The sequence below is a fragment of the Agelaius phoeniceus genome, chromosome 3 (genome assembly GCF_051311805.1).
Source record: "Agelaius phoeniceus isolate bAgePho1 chromosome 3, bAgePho1.hap1, whole genome shotgun sequence".
Classification (NCBI taxonomy): Eukaryota; Metazoa; Chordata; class Aves; order Passeriformes; family Icteridae; genus Agelaius; species Agelaius phoeniceus.
In genome coordinates this window covers 669813-688082 of record NC_135267.1, presented here as the reverse complement: position 1 = coordinate 688082, position 18270 = coordinate 669813, and the positions used below count along the sequence as shown (strand labels likewise).

Genomic DNA, 18270 nt, shown 5'->3' with positions numbered 1-18270 from the left:
TGGCTGATCCCTGTGCCCTGTGGGGTGGCTGATGCCTCTGTGTGTGCCCTGTGGGGTGGCTGATCCCTGTGCCCTGTGGGGTGGCTGATGCCCCTGTGTGTCCCCTGTGGGGTGGCTGATGGCTCTGTGTGTGCCCTGTGGGGTGGCTGATCCCTGTGCCCTGTGGGGTGGCTGATGCCCCTGTGTGTGCCCTGTGGGGTGGCTGATGGCTCTGTGTGTGCCCTGTGGGGTGGCTGATGCCCCTGTGTGTCCCCTGTGGGGTGGCTGATGGCTCTGTGTGTGCCCTGTGGGGTGGCTGATGCCCCTGTGTGTGCCCTGTGGGGTGGCTGATGGCTCTGTGTGTCCCCTGTGGGGTGGCTGATGCCCCTGTGTGTCCCCTGTGGGGTGGCTGATGGCTCTGTGTGTCCCCTGTGGGGTGGCTGATGGCTCTGTGTGTGCCCTGTGGGGTGGCTGATGCCCCTGTGTGTCCCCTGTGGGGTGGCTGATGCCCCTGTGTGTCCCCTGTGGGGTGGCTGATCCCTGATCCCTGTGCCCTGTGGGGTGGCTGATGCCCCTGTGTGTGCCCTGTGGGGTGGCTGATGCCCCTGTGTGTCCCCTGTGGGGTGGCTGATGCCCCTGTGTGTCCCCTGTGGGGTGGCTGATCCCTGTGCCCTGTGGGGTGGCTGATGGCTCTGTGTGTCCCCTGTGGGGTGGCTGATGCCCCTGTGTGTGCCCTGTGGGGTGGCTGATGCCCTGTGTGTCCCCTGTGGGGTGGCTGATGCCCCTGTGTGTGCCCTGTGGGGTGGCTGATGCCCCTGTATGTGCCCTGTGTGTCCCTGCAGGCCCTGAAGCAGCAGCAGCAGAAGCAGCAGCAGCAGCAGCAGCAGCAGCAGTGCCGGGCGGGCCTGGGGCCGGGCCTGGCCCTGCCCTCCAGCCAGCACGTCCTGCTCAAGGCCAAGGCCACCCCTGGGAGGTCAGGTACGTGTGGGCACTGCCAGGGGGGGTGCAGGGCAAACTGCTCCTTTCTGCACCTTCCTCTGGGCTCTGGAGCCTTCAGCTCCTGCCCCAGGGCTTGGGGAACCTTCAGCTCCTGCCCCAGGGCTTGGGGAACCTTCAGCTCCTGCCCCAGGGCTTGGGGAACCCTCAGCTTCTGCCCCAGGGCTTGGGGCACCATCAGCTGCAGCTTCAGAGCTTGGGGCACCATCAGCTCCTGCGTCAGGGCTTGGGGAACCTTCAGCTTCTGCGTCAGGGCTTGGGGCACCATCAGCTGCTGCCCCAGGGCTTGGGGCACCATCAGCTGCAGCTTCAGAGCTTGGGGCACCATCAGCTTCTGCGTCAGGGCTTGGGGCACCATCAGCTGCTGCCCCAGGGCTTGGGGAACCATCAGGTTCTGCCCCAGGGCTTGGGGAACCATCAGGTTCTGCCCCAGGGCTTGGGGCACCATCAGCTACAGCTTCAGGGCTTGGGGAACCATCAGCTCCTGCCCCAGGGCTTGGGGCACCATCAGCTACAGCTTCAGGGCTTGGGGAACCATCAGCTCCTGCCCCAGGGCTTGGGGAACCCTCAGCTTCTGCCCCATGGATTGGGGAACCATCAGCTCCTGCCCCAGGGCTTGGGGCACCATCAGCTGCTGCCCCAGGGCTTGGGGGCACCATCAGGTTCTGCGTCAGGGCTTGGGGCACCATCAGCTCCTGCCCCATGGATTGGGGAACCTTCAGCTCCTGCCCCAGGGCTTGGGGAACCATCAGGTTCTGCCCCAGGGCTTGGGGAACCATCAGCTGCTGCCCCAGGGCTTGGGGAACCATCAACTCCTGCCCCAGGGCTTGGGGAACAGTCAACTCCTGCCCTAGGGATTGGGGCACCTTCAGCTCCTGCCTCATGGATTGGGGCTCTGGGGGATGCACTGGGTAAGGACAGACCTTGGGGAGATCTTGGATGATCTTGGATGGATCATGGATGATTTTGGAGGGATCTTGGATGATCTTGAATGGATTTTGGCTGGATCTTGGATGATCATGGATGGATCGTGGATGGATCTTGAATGGATTTTGGATGGATCTTGGATGGATTTTGGATGATCTTGTATAATCTTGGATGATCTTGGATGGATCTTGCATGGACCGTGGATAGATTTTGGATGGATTTTGGATGATCTTGGATGGATTTTGGATGGATCTTGAATGGATTTTGGATGGATCTTGGATGATCTTGGATGGATCTTGGATGATCTTGTATGATCTTGGATGGATCTTGGATGGATTTTGGATGGATCTTGGATGGATCGTGGATGGATCTTGAATGGATCTTGGATGGATTTTGGATGGATCTTGGATGGATTTTGGAAGGATCTTGGATGGATCTTGGATGGATCTTGGATGGATCTTGGATGGATTTTGGAAGGATCTTGGATGGATCTTGAATGGATCTTGGATGGATCTTGGATGGATCTTGGATGGATTGTGGATGGATTTTGAATGGATCTTGGATGGATTTTGGATGGATCTTGGATGGATCTTGAATAGATCTTGGATGGATCTTGGATGGATTTTGGACGGATCTTGAATGGATTTTGGATGGATCGTGGATGATCTTGGATGGATTTTGGCTGGATCGTGGATGATCTTGGATGTCTCTGGAATGGCTCTGGCTGTGCCTTTGGCCAGTTCAAAGCTGCTCCCAGTGCTCAGGGACTTTCCCAGTCACCTGAACCCCATGCAGGGGCCTTCTCCTGGTGCTTCTGTTCTGGGATTTCTCCTGGTGCTTCTGTTTGGGAGTTTCTCCTGGTTATTTCTTTTTGGGGTTCTCTTGCTATTTATATTTGGGGATTTCTCCTGTTATTTATAGTTGGGAGTTTCTCCTGGTGTTTATATTTGGGAGTTTCTCCTGGTTATTTCTGTTTGGGGTTCTCCTGCTATTTATGTTTGGGGATTTCTCCCAATGTTCATATTTGGGAGTTTCTCCTGGTGTTTCTGTTGATGATTTCTCCCAATGTTCATATTTGGGAGTTTCTCCTGGTGTTTCTGTTGATGATTTCTCCCAATGTTCATATTTGGGAGTTTCTCCTGGTGTTTCTGTTGATGATTTCTCCCAATGTTCATATTTGGGAGTTTCTCCTGGTGTTTTTGTTGATGATTTCTCCCAATGTTCATATTTGGGAGTTTCTCCTGGTGTTTTTGTTGATGATTTCTCCCAGTGTTTATATTTGGGAGTTTCACCTGGTATTGATGTTTTCTGAAGTTGCTCCTCATCCTGCAGGATGGGTTCCATGTCCTGTTCCCATCTGGAACAGGATCCCCGAGGGGTTTCCAGAATTTGTGGTGTCAGGGAGCACTGAGGTCTCTGCGCTGCTCTGGCTGCTCCAGCAGGGCAGGAGCTCCCTGCCAGCACCAGGTTTTCCATGGTATCCCAAATTCTTGGTATTTATTCCAGCCAGCTTTCCCTGATTTCTTTCCAGAGTAGCTGAATTCCCTGGCACCTCTGCAATTCCCTGGCACCTCCCCAATTCCCTAGCACCTGTGGAATTCCCTGGCACCTGCCCAATTCTCTGGTACCTGTGGAATTCCCTGGCACCTCTCCAGTTCCCTGGCACCTGTGGAGTTCCCTAGCACCTGTGGAATTCCCTGGCACTTCTGGAATTCCCTGGCACCTCTGGAATTCCCTGGCACCTGCCCAATTCCCTGGCACCTGCTGGATTCCCTGGCTTGGGGCAGGCTCAGTGCCCCAGACAATCCCTGGCAGGGCTCAGCATTCCAGCCCCATTCCCTGCAGGCAGCTGGGCTGTTGGCACACATCCAGCTTGTGCCAGTCCCTCTCCAAGCCAGGGCAATTCCAGTGTCCCCATTCCAAGCCAGGGCAATTCCCAGTGTCCCCATCCCAGTCCCAGTGTCCCCATTCCAAGCCAGGGCATTCCCGGTGTCCCCATTCCAGTCCCTGTGTCCCCATTCCAGCTTGTGCCAGTCCCTTCCAAGCCAGGGCAATTCCCAGTGTCCCCATTCCAGTCCCAGTGTTCCCATTCCAAGCCAGGGCAATTCCAGTGTCCCCATTCCAAGGCAGGGCATTCCCAGTGTCCCCATTCCAGTCCCAGTGTCCCCATTCCAAGCCAGGGGCAATTCCCAGTGTCCCCATTCCAAGGCAGGGGCAATTCCAGTGTCCCCATCCCAGCCCCAGTGTCCCCATTCCAGCTTGTGCCAGTCCCTCTCCAAGCCAGGGCAATTCCAGTGTCCCCATTCCAGTCCCAGTGTCCTCATTCCAAGCCAGGGCATTCCCAGTGTCCCCATTCCAGTCCCAGTGTCCCCATTCCAAGGCAGGGGCAATTCCCAGTGTCTCCATTCCAAGCCAGGGCAATTCCCAGTGTCCCCATCCCAGTCCCAGTGTCCCCATTCCAAGCCAGGGCATTCCCAGTGTCCCCATTCCAGTCCCAGTGTCCCCATTCCAAGCCAGGAGCAATTCCCAGTGTCCCCATTCCAAGGCAGGGGCAATTCCCAGTGTCCCCATCCCAGCCCCAGTGTCCTCATCCCAGTCCCAGTGTCCCCATTCCTATCCCAGTATCCCCATTCCAAGCCAGGGCATTCCCAGTGTCCCCATTCCAGTCCCAGTGTCCTCATCCCAGTCCCAGTGTCCCCATTCCTATCCCAGTATCCCCATTCCAAGCCAGGGCATTCCCAGTGTCCCCATTCCAGTCCCAGTGTCCCCATTCCAGTCCCAGTGTCCCCATTCCAAGCCAGGGCAATTCCAGTATCCCCATTCCAAGCCAGGACAATTCCCAGTGTCCCCATCCCAGTCCCAGTGTCCTCATTCCAAGCCAGGACAATTCCCAGTGTCCCCATCCCAGCCCCAGTGTCCCCATTCCTATCCCAGTATCCCCATTCCAAGCGAGGACAATTCCCAGTGTCCCCATTCCAGCCCCAGTGTCCCCATCCCAGCCCCAGTGTCCCCATCACAATCATCTGTGTTTGCATTTCCTGGGATATCTTTGGCAATGTCCTGGGCAGGTCAGGGCAGGATTTTCCAGGAGCCCTGAGGAGCTGGGAGTGCCCAGGAGCTGCCCTGAGCCTCAGCCCGGGCTCCTGGGGCTCATCCTGGGCAGAATCTCTGCTCCCTCTTCAGGGTGCCAGGGCCAGGGGGGTTTGTCCTTCCTGCTGTGTAATTCCAGCCTTGGATGCGTTCCCCAGGCTCAGTCTGGAGCTTTTCCTACTTCCAGGCTTTTCCTGCTTCCAGGCTTTTCCTGGAGTTCTTCCTCAGCTGGTTCCTTGCCCTTCCTGCTGTGTAACTCCAGCCTTAGGAGCCTTTTCCCAGGCTCAGTCTGGAGCTTTTCCTACTCCCAGGCTTTTCCTGCTCCCAGGCTTTTCCTGGAGGAAAACCTTCCTCAGGAACCTTCCTCAGCTGGTTCCTTGCCTTTCCTGCTGTGTAACTCCAGCCTTGGATGCTTTCCCCAGGCTCAGCCTGGATCTTTTCCTGCTTCCAGGCTTTTCCTGCTCCCCCCAGGCTTTTCCTGCCTCCAGGCTTTTCCTGAAGTTCCTTCTCACCTGGTTCCTTGCCCTTCCTGCTGGTAATTCCAGCCTTAGGAGCCTTTTCTCAGGCTCAGTCTGGAGCTTTTCCTGCTCCCAGGCTTTTCCTGCCTCCAGGCTTTTCCTGGAGTTTTTCCTCAGCTGGTTCCTTGTCCTTCCTGCTGGTAACTCCAGCCTTGGATGCTTTCCTCAGGCTCAGTCTGGAGCTTTTCCTGCTCCCTCCAGGCTTTTCCTGCCTCCAGGCTTTTCCTGGAGTTCCTTCTCAGCTGGTTCCTTGCCCTTCCTGCTGGTAATTCCAACCTTAGGAGCCTTTTCCCAGGCTCAGTCTGGAGCTTTTCCTGCTCCCAGGCTTTTCCTGGAGTTCTTCCCCAGCTGGTTCCAGGTGGGATTGGTGTGTTCAGGAGCCCCCTCAGGCTGTAAATCCCTCCCTGCCAAGGCCTGGAAGGTTCCTCCTGTGTGGTTTCTCCATGAGGTTCCTTTTCCCCCATCCCTGTGGTGCTGCCCAGGGACAGCTCCCAGCAGGGACATGGGAGGTGTGGAGAGAGCAGGGAATCAAATGGAGGGAGGGAGGCAACAACTTGCACAATTTCAGGGGTTTATTCAGAGCTGGAAGAGCTTGTGTGAGGCAGGGAAGGGAAGGAGAGAAACCAGGATGGGAAAGTAAGCCCTGGGAAGAGGAGGAGGAGTTCCCCAGGGTGGGCAGGGACAAAAGCTGCAGGAGAGGGGTGAAGTTCAGCAAGGACAGGGGAGCTTCGGAGAGATTTCCCTGCCAGGAGCACTGTTAGCCCTGGAAATGGGAATGGAGCCATGCCTGGGTCAGATGAGAGGGGAAATAAACTGGGATTAACTGGGAAATGGGCCCAAAGCAGGTGGGATGTGCCTGTCCATGCCTTTGGTTTGGGACATCCTGGTGGTCCAGGGGATCTCCTGCATTCAGCTGCAGGGCAGGAGCCCTCCAGGAGCTCAGGAATGGCTGTGCTGGGGATGCAGGGCTGGCTCTGGGAACTCCATCCCCTCCAGGAGCTCAGGAATGGCTGTGCTGGGGATGCAGGGGTGGCTCTGGGTGCTCCATCCCCTCCAGGAGCTCAGGAATGGCTGTGCTGGGGCTGCAGGGGTGGCTCTGGGAGCTCCAGGAGCTCAGGAATGGCTGTGCTGGGGATGCAGGGGTGGCTCTGGGAGCTCCAGGAGCTCAGGAATGGCTGTGCTGGGGCTGCAGGGGTGGCTCTGGGAGCTCCATCCCCTGCAGGAGCTCAGGAATGGCTGTGCTGGGGCTGCAGGGGTGGCTCTGGGAGCTCCATCCCCTGCAGGAGCTCAGGAATGGCTGTGCTGGGGCTGCAGGGGTGGCTCTGGGAGCTGCAGGAGTTCAGGAATGGCTGTGCTGGGGATGCAGGGGTGGCTCTGGGAGCTCCATCCCCTCCAGGAGTTCAGGGATGGCTGTGCTGGGGATGCAGGGGTGCAGGGGTGGCTCTGGGTGCTCCATCCCCTTCAGGAGCTCAGGAATGGCTGTGCTGGGGATGCAGGGGTGGCTCTGGGAGCTCCATCCCCTGCAGGAGCTCAGGAATGGCTGTGCTGGGGATGCAGGGGTGGCTCTGGGAGCTCCATCCCCTGCAGGAGCTCAGGAATGGCTGTGCTGGGGATGCAGGGGTGGCTCTGGGTGCTCCATCCCCTCCAGGAGCTCAGGAATGGCTGTGCTGGGGATGCAGGGGTGGCTCTGGGAGCTCCATCCCCTGCAGGAGCTCAGGAATGGCTGTGCTGGGGATGCAGGGGTGGCTCTGGGAGCTCCATCCCCTGCAGGAGCTCAGGAATGGCTGTGCTGGGGATGCAGGGGTGGCTCTGGGTGCTCCATCCCCTCCAGGAGCTCAGGAATGGCTGTGCTGGGGATGCAGGGGTGGCTCTGGGAGCTCCATCCCCTGCAGGAGCTCAGGAATGGCTGTGCTGGGGATGCAGGGGTGGCTCAGGGAGCTCCATCCCCTTCAGGAGCTCAGGAATGGCTGTGCTGAAGCTGCAGGGGTGGCTCTGGGAGCTCCATCCCCTTCAGGAGTTCAGGGATGGCTGTGCTGGCACTGCTGAAGCTGCAGGGGTGGCTCTGGGAGCTCCATCCCCTCAGGAGGATGCTCCTGCACGGTCCCCCTGTGCATGCCCCTGCTCCATGTGTCCCTTTCTGGCAGGTTGGGAAGGCAAGCAGACAGATGGACATTCCAGCAGCCCCCCAAACTCCACGTGCAGCTCCTCGCCCTCGGTGAAGCTCGAGAACTCCCTGCCAGGGCTGCCCAAGAAGCCCTTCCCCAGATCTGACAGGCTCCATGCAAGTAAGAGATGGATTCCCTGCTTCTCCTGCTTTCCCAGGGCTTTGGCTGCTCCAGTGCCAGGCCAAAACCCAAACCAGCAAAACAGAGTGGAGTGTGCTGATGGCATTGCTGAGGGACCCTGGGAGGGGCTGCCAGGCTGCTGGGATTGGGACAAATAATTCACAATTCCATCCTCAAATCAGCCCTTCCCAGCTGGGTCTCTCCTGGGAATTGCCAGCTGTTGGACCTGCATTATTTGTGGGGTTTTAATGTAATTACACACTCTAAGGACATGAAAAAGGGAAAAGAAATTCCTCCCTGGGTCTCCATGCTGGGATTTGGCTCCCAGTCCTTTCCTGGAGCTTTCTCAGCCCTCCCAACCTTCCTGGTTCCTGTTGCATTCTCCAGGGGTGGGACTGGCCCTGGGGAATTTGGGGATACTCTTACAAAGGAATGGAATGTCCTGAGGGGGAGAAACCCCCAGGGATGATGGAATGCAGCTCCTGGTGCTGCCCAGGTGATCCCAGCAATCCCACCCTGGCCATCCCTGGCTGTCCAAAGGAGCTCTGGCAGGGCTGGGGATGTGCCCATTCCCTGGATTAGGGATGTGCCCATTCCCAGGGTTAGGGATGTGCCCATTCCCAGGGTTGGGGATGTGCCCATTCCCAGGGTTGGGGATGTGCCCATTTCCAGGATTAGGGATGTGCCCATTCCCTGGATTAGGGATGTGCCCATTCCCAGGATTAGGGATGTGCCCATTCCCAGGGTTGGGGATGTGCCCATTCCCAGGATTAGGGATGTGCCCATTCCCAGGGTTGGGGATGTTCCCATTCCCAGGATTAGGGATGTGCCAATTCCCTGGATTAGGGATGTGCCCATTCCCAGGGTTAGGGATGTGCCCATTCCCAGGGTTGGGGATGTGCTCATTCCCTGGATTAGGGATGTGCCCATTCCCAGGGTTTGTGATGTGCTCATTCCCTGGATTAGGGATGTGCTCATTCCCTGGATTAGGGATGTGCCCATTCCCTGGATTAGGGATGTGCTCATTCCCTGGATTAGGGATGTGCTCATTCCCTGGATTAGGGATGTGCCCATTCCCAGGATTGTGGATGTGCCCATTCCCAGGGCTGGGGATGTGCCCATTCCCAGGGTTTGTGATGTGCCCATTCCCAGGATTAGGGATGTGCCCATTCCCAGGGTTGGGGATGTGCCCATTCCCAGGGTTTGTGATGTGCCCATTCCCAGGGTTAGGGATGTGCCCATTCCCAGGATTAGGGATGTGCCCATTCCCAGGATTAGGGATGTGCCCATTCCCTGGGCTGGGGATGTGCCCATTCCCAGGGTTGGGGAATTGCCCATTCCCAGGGTTAGGGATGTGCCCATTCCCAGGGTTGGGGATGTGCCCATTCCCAGGATTAGGGATGTGCCCATTCCCTGGATTAGGGATGTGGCCATTCCCAGGATTAGGGATGTGCCCATTCCCAGGGTTTGTGATGTGCCCATTCCCAGGGTTGGGGATGTGCCCATTCCCAGGATTAGGGATGTGCCCATTTCCAGGATTAGGGATGTGCCCATTCCCTGGATTAGGGATGTGCCCATTTCCAGGGTTGGGGATGTGCCCATTCCCAGGGTTAGGGATGTGCCCATTCCCTGGATTAGGGATGTGCCCATTCCCAGGATTAGGGATGTGCCCATTTCCAGGGTTGGGGATGTGCCCATTCCCAGGATTAGGGATGTGCTCATTCCCTGGATTAGGGATGTGCCCATTCCCAGGGTTTGTGATGTGCCCATTCCCAGGGTTGGGGATGTGCCCATTCCCAGGGTTAGGGATGTGCCCATTCCCAGGATTAGGGATGTGCCCATTCCCAGGGTTAGGGATGTGCCCATTCCCAGGGTTGGGGATGTGCCCATTCCCAGGGCTGGGGATGTGCCCATTCCCAGGGTTGGGGAATTGCCCATTCCCAGGGTTTGTGATGTGCCCATTCCCAGGGTTGGGGATGTGCCCATTCCCAGGGTTTGTGATGTGCCCATTCCCAGGATTAGGGATGTGCCCATTCCCTGGATTAGGGATGTGCCCATTCCCAGGATTGTGGATGTGCCCATTCCCAGGGTTGGGGATGTGCCCATTCCCAGGATTAGGGATGTGCCCATTCCCAGGGTTAGGGATGTGCCCATTCCCTGGATTAGGGATGTGCCCATTCCCAGGATTAGGGATGTGCCCATTCCCAGGGTTGGGGATGTGCCCATTCCCAGGGTTGGGGATGTGCCCATTCCCTGGATTAGGGATGTGCCCATTCCCTGGATTAGGGATGTGCCCATTCCCAGGATTAGGGATGTGCTCATTCCCTGGATTAGGGATGTGCTCATTCCCTGGATTAGGGATGTGCCCATTCCCAGGGTTAGGGATGTGCTCATTCCCTGGATTAGGGATGTGCCCATTCCCAGGATTAGGGATGTGCTCATTCCCAGGGTTGGGGATGTGCCCATTCCCAGGGCTGGGGATGTGCCCATTCCCAGGGTTAGGGATGTGCCCATTCCCAGGATTAGGGATGTGCCCATTCCCAGGATTAGGGATGTTCCCATTCCCAGGGTTGGGGATGTGCCCATTCCCAGGATTAGGGATGTGCCCATTCCCAGGATTAGGGATGTGCCCATTCCCTGGATTAGGGATGTCCCCATTCCCAGGGTTAGGGATGTGCCCATTCCCAGGATTAGGGATGTGCCCATTCCCAGGGTTAGGGATGTGCCCATTCCCAGGATTAGGGATGTGCCCATTCCCAGGGTTAGGGATGTGCCCATTCCCAGGATTAGGGATGTGCCCATTCCCAGGATTAGGGGTGTTTTCCCCATTCCCTGGGGCAGTGCCCAGCAGCCTCTGGGGATGATCTTTCCTGAGATCCATCCCAAATGCCCCAGGCCCAGTTCCAGCTGTTCCCTCACTCTGAGCTCTCTGTCACTGTGCAGAACAGGCACTTGCACAGAGCAGCAGAGTCCAAAAGAAATCTCCAGCAGCGAATTGGCTTTAACTGGAGACTTTTGGATGATTGCTGTGGCCAAAAGGAGCTGCAGGAACCCTCCTGAGAAGCCAGGGTGCCAAGGGAGGTGGGCTGAGGGGGGATGGAGAGGTCTGAGCCTGGATCTCCCGGCTCTGATGGTGTTGGAGAATTACCCTGAGGTAGAAATCACTTTCAGATTTAGATGAAGGGGTTGGGCTGGTTTAGCTTGTTTAGTCCAGAGCTTGCTGAGCCAGGTCTGTGCCTGTGGGAAGGTGACAACAGCCCCAGTCCTGGGCATAGGGGGGACAGGGGACAGCATGGAAGGGACTTGTGCAAGAGCTCAGCTCCCCCCAGCTCCTGAGAACGTCTGGGGAACCAATGCACAGATTCACCAGACCCTCATGGGGTTGTGTTTGGGGTGATGCCTTGGGCAGGCTGAGCTGGAACAGAGGCTGGCCAGAGCTACAGAATAAAGCAGGGATTTATTGAAAGGATCTCCTGCATGGATCCACCTTGGGCAGCACCAGAGCCCAGCCAGGGCTGCACCCAAGATGAACCCAAATGGCCCCAAACAAATGGATGCCCTCTCATGAGGTCTCCCACCTGAGGCATCAGGGAAATCCCCATGTGACAGATCATGACAGATCATTTCACCTGTGTGCAGAGGCCCAGGGAGCACTGGGACAGCTCCCATGGTGACACCCCTGTGCCCAGGGCTGACCAGGTGTGTTGTGCTGCCCCAGGGCAGAGCAGGGCAGTGATGCTGACCAGGTGTGTTGTGCTCCCCTAGGGCAGGGCAGTGATGCTGACCAGGTGTGTTGTGCTGTCCCAGAACAGGGCAGTGATGCTGACCAGGTGTGTTGTGCTGCCCTAGGGCAGTGATGCTGACCAGGTGTGTTGTGCTGTCCCAGAACAGGGCAGTGATGCTGACCAGGTGTGTTGTGCTGCCCTAGAACAGGGCAGTGATGCTGACCAGGTGTGTTGTGCTGCCCCAGAACAGGGCAGTGATGCTGACCAGGTGTGTTGTGCTGCTCTAGAACAGGGCAGTGATGCTGACCAGGTGTGTTGTGCTGCCCCAGAACAGGGCAGTGATGCTGACCAGGTGTGTTGTGCTCCCCCAGAACATGGCAGTGATGCTGACCAGGTGTGTTGTGCTCCCCCAGGGCAGCTGAAGAGAGCGCGCTGTGCTGAGATCGATGTGGAGACGCCGGACTCCATCCTGGTGAACACCAACCTGAGGGCCCTGATCAACAAACACACCTTCAGCCTGCTGCCTCCTGAGGGCCAGCAGCGCCTGCTGCTGCTGCTGCCTGATGTGGACAGACAGGTATGGCCACCTGGGCGGGGCTGCCAAGGTACAGCACTCACCTGGGCTGCACCAGGTACAGCACTCACCTGGGCTGTCCCACACAGGTACACAGCTCACCTGGGCTGGGCTGCCAAGGTACAGCACTCACCTGGGTGGGGCTGCCAAGGTACAGCACTCACCTGGACTGTACCACACAGGTACACACTCACCTGGGCTGGGCTGCCAAGGTACACAACTCACCTGGGCGGGGCTGCCAAGGTACAGCACTCACCTGGGCGGGGCTGCCCAGGTACACAACTCATCTGGGCTGTCCCCCCAGGTACAGCACTCACCTGGGCTGCACCAGGTACACAACTCACCTGGGCTGTCCCACAGAGGTACAGCACTCACCTGGGCTGTCCCATACAGGTACATGACTCACCTGGGCTGCCCACACAGGTACAGCACTCACCTGGGCTGTCCCACACAGGTACAGCACTCACCTAGGCTGGTACACACTCACCTGGGTTGGTGCACACTGACCTGGGCTGTTCCAGGTACACACTCACCTGGGCTGTCCCACACAGGTACAGCACTCACCTGGGCTGGTACACACTCACCTGGGCTGTTCCAGGTACAGCACTCACCTGGGCTGTCCTGCCCTGCTGGGCTCTGGGCAGGCAGGGAGGGATGCCAGGTGGAGATCCTGATCCTGTTGTGGCACCTGTGGGCAGAGGGGCACGGGGGCAGGGAGAGCCAATCCACCTTAGGGTGACCTCATGGTCACCTAATAATAATAATAATAATAATAATAATAATAATAATAGCCACCTAATAATAGTTGTCATTGTTCAGGACCTTGCAGGGCCTGAAGGGGCTCCAGGAGAGCTGCAGAGGGACTGGGGACAAGGCCTGCAGGGACAGGAGCCAGGGAATGGCTCCCAGTGCCACAGGGCAGGGCTGGATGGGATCTTGGGAATGAGGAATTGTGCCCTGGCAGGGTGGGCAGGCCCTGGCACAGGGTGCCCAGCCTGGATCCCTGGCAGTGCCCAAGGCCAGGCTGGACACTGGGGCTGGGAGCAGCTGGGACAGTGGGAGTGTTCCCAAATCCTCCAGAATTGTTGGGAGAAACAGCACCATGATTTCAGTGTGCCCCTCTGAAACAGCACCACATTTTCAGTGTGCCCCTCTGAGGCTCTGCTTTGTCCAGCTGTGTGACAAAACCCTGGTCCCCACAGGGCTGGACACAAAAGCTGCTCCCCTGCTCCAGCTGTGGCCCAGCACACCAGGGGCTGTGGCCAGCAGGTGACTGGGCTGTGGCCAGGGCAGTGGCCAGCAGGTGGCCAGCAGGTGACCAGGCTGTGGCCATGAGCTCTGGCCAGCAGGTGACCAGGCTGTGGCCAGGCTGTGACCAGGCTGTGACCAGCAGGTGACCGTGCTCTGTGTCCCCAGGTGGGCCCTGATGGGCTGATGAAGCTCAGCAGCTCCGCGCTCAACAATGAGTTCTTCACCTCGGCTGCACAGGGCTGGAAGGAGAGGCTGTCAGAAGGTAAAGCCTGCCCAGGACCCCCCAGCTGGGCAGGGGCTGGGGGAGCCCCAGGATCAGCCAGGGAGGGAGTGGGGGAGCCCCAGGATCAGCCAGGGAGGGGCTGGGGGAGCCCCAGGATCAGCTGGGGAAGGGCTGGGGGAGCCCCAGGATCAGCCGGGGAGAGGCTGGGGGAGCCCCAGGATCAGCTGGGAGGGGCTGGGGGAGCCCCAGGATCAGCTGGGAGGGGCTGGGGGAGCCCCAGGATCAGCTGGGAGGGGCTGGGGGAGCCTCAGGATCAACCAGGGAGAGGCTGGGGAGCCCCAGGATCAGCCAGGGAGGGGCTGGGGGAGCCCCAGGATCAGCTGGGAGGGGCTGGGGGAGCCCCAGGATCAGCCAGGCAGGGGCTGGGGGAGCCCCAGGATCAGCTGGGAGAGGCTGGGGGAGCCCCAGGATCAGCTGGGAGGGGCTGGGGGAGCCTGCAGGGTGCTCCTGGAGAAGCTGCAGCTCTGCAGGGGCTCTCACTGCTCATATCTGGGGGGCTCGGGGTTGGAGGGGGCTGCAGGGGGAGTTCTGTGTTGAACTGACAGAGCAAAACTCTGGAAGAGATGAGAAAAGAAGGAGAAATGTTTAAAATCTGAACTGGCAGTAGAGCTGGGGCACTCTGGGGTTGTGGCCCCTAAACACAGACACTGCTGCAGGGCAGAGAAGGGAAATTCTGTTCCAGAGCAGGGCATGGGGTGCTCAGTGCTTTGAGCCATCCCTTTGGGTGTTTGGATGGGAAATTGGGGGAAATTCTTCCCTGGGAGGGTGGTGAGGCCCTTCCAAGTCTCTCCAGGCCATTCCCTCTGCTCCTGTCCCTGTTCCCTGGGAGCAGAGCCTGACCCCCCCTGGCTGTGCCCTCCTGGCAGGGACTTGTGCAGAGCCACAAGGGCCCCCCTGAGCCTCCTTTGCTCCAGGCTGAGCCCCTGCCCAGCTCCCTCAGCCCCTGCTGGGGCTCCATTCCCTGCCCAGCTCCCTCAGCCCCTGCTGGGGCTCCATTCCCTGCCCAGCTCCCTCAGCCCCTCCTGGGGCTCCATTCCCTGCCCAGCTCCCTCAGCCCCTGCTGGGGCTCCATTCCCTTCCCAGCTCCATTCCCTGGACTGCCCCATTCCACTGGAGCAGCAGCCTGGGCTGTCAGGGCTCCTGGGACACCCACCTGGGGCTGTGCCCCTTACCCAGCCCTTCCCTGGCCCCTGTGCCCCTTACCCAGCCCTTCCTGGCTCCTGTGCCCCCTTACCCAGCCCTTCCTGACCCCTGTGCCCCTTACCCAGCCCTTCCCTGGCCCCTGTGCCCATTACCCAGCCCTTCCTGGCTCCTGTGCCCCCTTACCCAGCCCTTCTGGCCCCTGTGCCCCCTTCCCAGCCCTTCCCTGGCTCAGAAATCCCCTCTGCATCCCCAGGAGAGTTCACCCCAGAGATGCAGCTCCGGATCCGGCAGGAGATCGAGAAGGAGAAGAAGGTGGAGCTGTGGAAGGAGCACTTCTTTGAGAGCTACTACGGGCAGAGGTGAGAGCTCAGCTGGGTTCTGGGTGTCCCCCCATGGACATTGGGTTCCCTGGAGCCTGAGGGAGGTTCCTGGCTTCTGCTGGCTCCAGGAAATGCCAGCAGGATCCAGCTCAGGTGGGAGGTTTGTCACCCTTTATCCACTGCAGGGTGTCCTGGGATGTTTCTCCTCATCCCCTCCTTGCTTGGAGCCACCCCATGGCTCTCCTGGAGCTGGGGTGGCCGAGTGTGTCCCACCCCAGGGTCAGGACCTGCATTCCCACATCCCCAACCCCACAGCACCTGGTTAAACCCCCAAATCTGCCAAGCTTTTATTCTCTGCCTCCTCTTGCTTCAGGGGTTTCCCATCCTTTGGGGTTACAGGGAGGACTTGGAGGTTTCTGAGTTGCTGAGAGACCTTGGAAGGAGCACACAGGTGTAAATAACTGACCAGGAGTTTCTAACCCTGCACTGGGCCAGGTTTGGGCTTGTCCTCACCCTGCCAGCCACTGTGCCTCCCATCCATCCTGGGTGTTTTAACCCTCCAGAGCCTTGGGGGTATCCCTGGCAGTGCTTGGGATGCCGTGGGTGTCCCTACAGGCTGTAGGAACAACTACAGGGATACACCAGGCTGGGAGTGCAGCTCAGCAGGAGCTTCATCAGCCCCCTGAGCCAGGTCTGTGCTCCTGGGAAGGTGACAACAGCCCCAGTCCTGGGGCATGAGGGGGACAGGGGACAGCATGGAGGGGACATGTGCAGGAGCTCAGCTCCCCATAGCTCCTGAGAACTTGTCTGGGAACCAATCCACAGATTCACCAGACCTTCACAGGGTTATGTTTGGGGAAAAAAATCCAATTTGGCAAATCACTAAGAGGGATGGATGAAGCTAATCCACAAGGAGAAACTTTTCCCAGACATCACTGTGGGAATTAGATGCCATGTTCCTCCTGAAGGGTGGTGGGACCTTTCCTCCTCAGTGTCCCCTCCTGCCAGTGTCACCGTGTGAGCTGCAGGGGGCTCACACAGGGAAATATTCACTGTTGGCCAAACCCTTTGGGTTTGCAGCCTGGAAAACTGGTGTCTGGAGCTAGCCAGTGTTCCATGTATTGCATTTAGCTGGTTTTAATCTCTGGTGCTGATTTCTGTTTCCTGTGCAAGCACTGTCAGTAGGGAAGGTTCTCACTGAACGTGGCACAGAATTGGGCGTGCGAGACATTTCTTTAGGGAGTTTATTTAGAGAATCCTGCCTCCCTTTCCCAAGGATGGGATGCTTTTGCAGGGGTGTTTTACAAAGCAAGGTCTCTGTTTTCCTTGGCAGTTCTGGGCTGAGCCCCGAGGAGTCGGAGCGCCTGACAGCACAGCCCGAGGCGGCAGAGCCCGGCCGGCCCCGCAGCCCCCCGGCCCCACGGCGGGAGCAGAGCACACCCACGTCCCCCTCGCAGCCCCAGGCAGCCCCAGCAGGCGGCAGGAAAGCAGCAGAGGAGGGCAGAGAGGAGCCACGGCCCAAGGCAGCCAAGGCCAGCGAGGTGTCCCCGGAGCAGCGAGCGCCGAGAGCCGGCGAGCGGCCGGGGCCTGGCCGGGAGAGAGAAACCCTGCCCCAGAAACCCCCCAGCACCACCAGCCACGGGGCAGAGGAGCAGAGGAAGCCTGGGGTGGCCAAGGAGGTGCCAGGGAAGGAATCTCTGGGTGCCCCAAGCAAACCAAAGAGCCCCGAGGCGGGCGGGGCAGCGGCGAGGGCGCAGAGCCCCGCGGCAGCCACGGCCGAGAAGGAGGAGAAGGAGAAGGAGAAGAAGGAGAAGCCCCCCGGGAGCGAGGCCATGGAGGTCGGGGTGGAGGCCCACAAGAGGAAGCTGGAGAGCAGGGAGGAAGCTCCAGGCAGCCCTGAGAAGAAGCCCCGTGTGGCTGAGCCCTGCCAGCAGCAGCAGCAGCAGCAGCAGCAGCACCAGGCCTTTCGCAGGCAGCCCTTTCCCGGCACGGGGCCGGCGGTGCCCCGCGTGCCCCCGCTCAAGGTGAGCCCAGCAGGGACAGAGCCACAGCCAGGCCTCCCCCAGGGGCTCCCCAGGGGCACTGAGCCCCAAACTGGGCGTTCAGGGGGGTGGAAGGGCCCTCAGAGCCCAGCCCATCCCTGTCACAGCTCCTGCTGTGCCAGGCTGCAGACAGGGAGAGCTCTGCAGGGCCATGATGACAAAGAGGGGCAGGAGCCTGGCAGCTGGGGACACCCAGGGCCACGGGGGCCATCCAGGCTCCTCTGCAGCCAGCTCAGACACTGGGGTGAAAGGCAGAGCACCTGGCAGCACTGCAGTCTGGTTTGTGGGGCTCCAGAGCCAGGGCAGGAGCAGGGAAGGAGAATTTTGGGGAACATCTCGGGAGCAGAGGCCCTCTGGCTGCTGAGCCTTTGCAAGAACCCAGCTGGGAAAGGAGGGAGGGAATTGGCTCCTGCTGGGATGGGCACGGGGAGGCAGCAGGACAGGAGCACTTTGAGAGCCAGCTCAGGAGCAGGCAGAAGCTGCTGACCCTGCTGCTCCTGGCCCTGAGGCAGAAGCTGAATTCCTGTAGTCCTGTGTGTGTGTCCCAGGAATTCTGCTGCCCTGTTCATATCCCTCTCTACTAAAAGGCCTCAAACTCAAAACTTCAAAAGCAGCTCATCATTGTCACCATTTTAATAAGAACAGCACCAAGGCAGGGAAGCATCAGTGGAACTGTCAGTGACACAGAACTGGGGGAGCTGTCCACAAAAGAGGTCTGGAATACCATGCAGGAATGAGGGCTGGCCTGCCAGGGCAGTAAAGTGGGATTTCATTTAGCAGCAGAGCGAGTTGAAGGTGATTGTGAATAGATTCCCTTGCAAAGCAGGGGAAAATGGGGACAGACATGTCCCCAAGACGTGTCATCCCCCCCAAAAAGCTGATCAGAGCTCAGTGGGATCCAGTGAGGATTTTATAGATATGGAAAATAAAAGTAACCTCAAATGAACTCCCTGAGATCTCTGCAGGGGGAACAGCACCAGGCTCAGTGCAGGGCTCAGCACATATGTTGGGAAGAGCAAACATGGGGAAAGTCAGCTGGAGCATTGGGGAAAATGTTGTAGAAGGAAAGAGTAAATTATTGGTGGTTTTTCTGCAGCTCAGGGGATTTTTATGGCTTTGTACAAAGGCACTAAGGAG

The 18270-nt window shown here is 58.7% G+C and overlaps 1 protein-coding gene across 2 annotated transcripts in view; it reads left to right on the top strand.

Annotated features, from left to right (window-relative positions):
• ASXL2 (ASXL transcriptional regulator 2) overlaps window positions 1-18270 on the top strand; it is an 80863-nt gene that overhangs the window by 54055 nt on the left and 8538 nt on the right. Inside the window, exons 6-11 of one of the 2 annotated variants that reach the window (XM_054653029.2) lie at window positions 822-957; window positions 7655-7795; window positions 11934-12097; window positions 13511-13607; window positions 15025-15130; window positions 16425-17115. In XM_054653029.2, the coding sequence (XP_054509004.2) occupies window positions 822-957; window positions 7655-7795; window positions 11934-12097; window positions 13511-13607; window positions 15025-15130; window positions 16425-17115 (1335 nt within the window). The remainder of the gene's footprint in view (window positions 1-821; window positions 958-7654; window positions 7796-11933; window positions 12098-13510; window positions 13608-15024; window positions 15131-16424; window positions 17116-18270) is intronic. The other variant, XM_054653030.2, reaches the window with a different exon arrangement.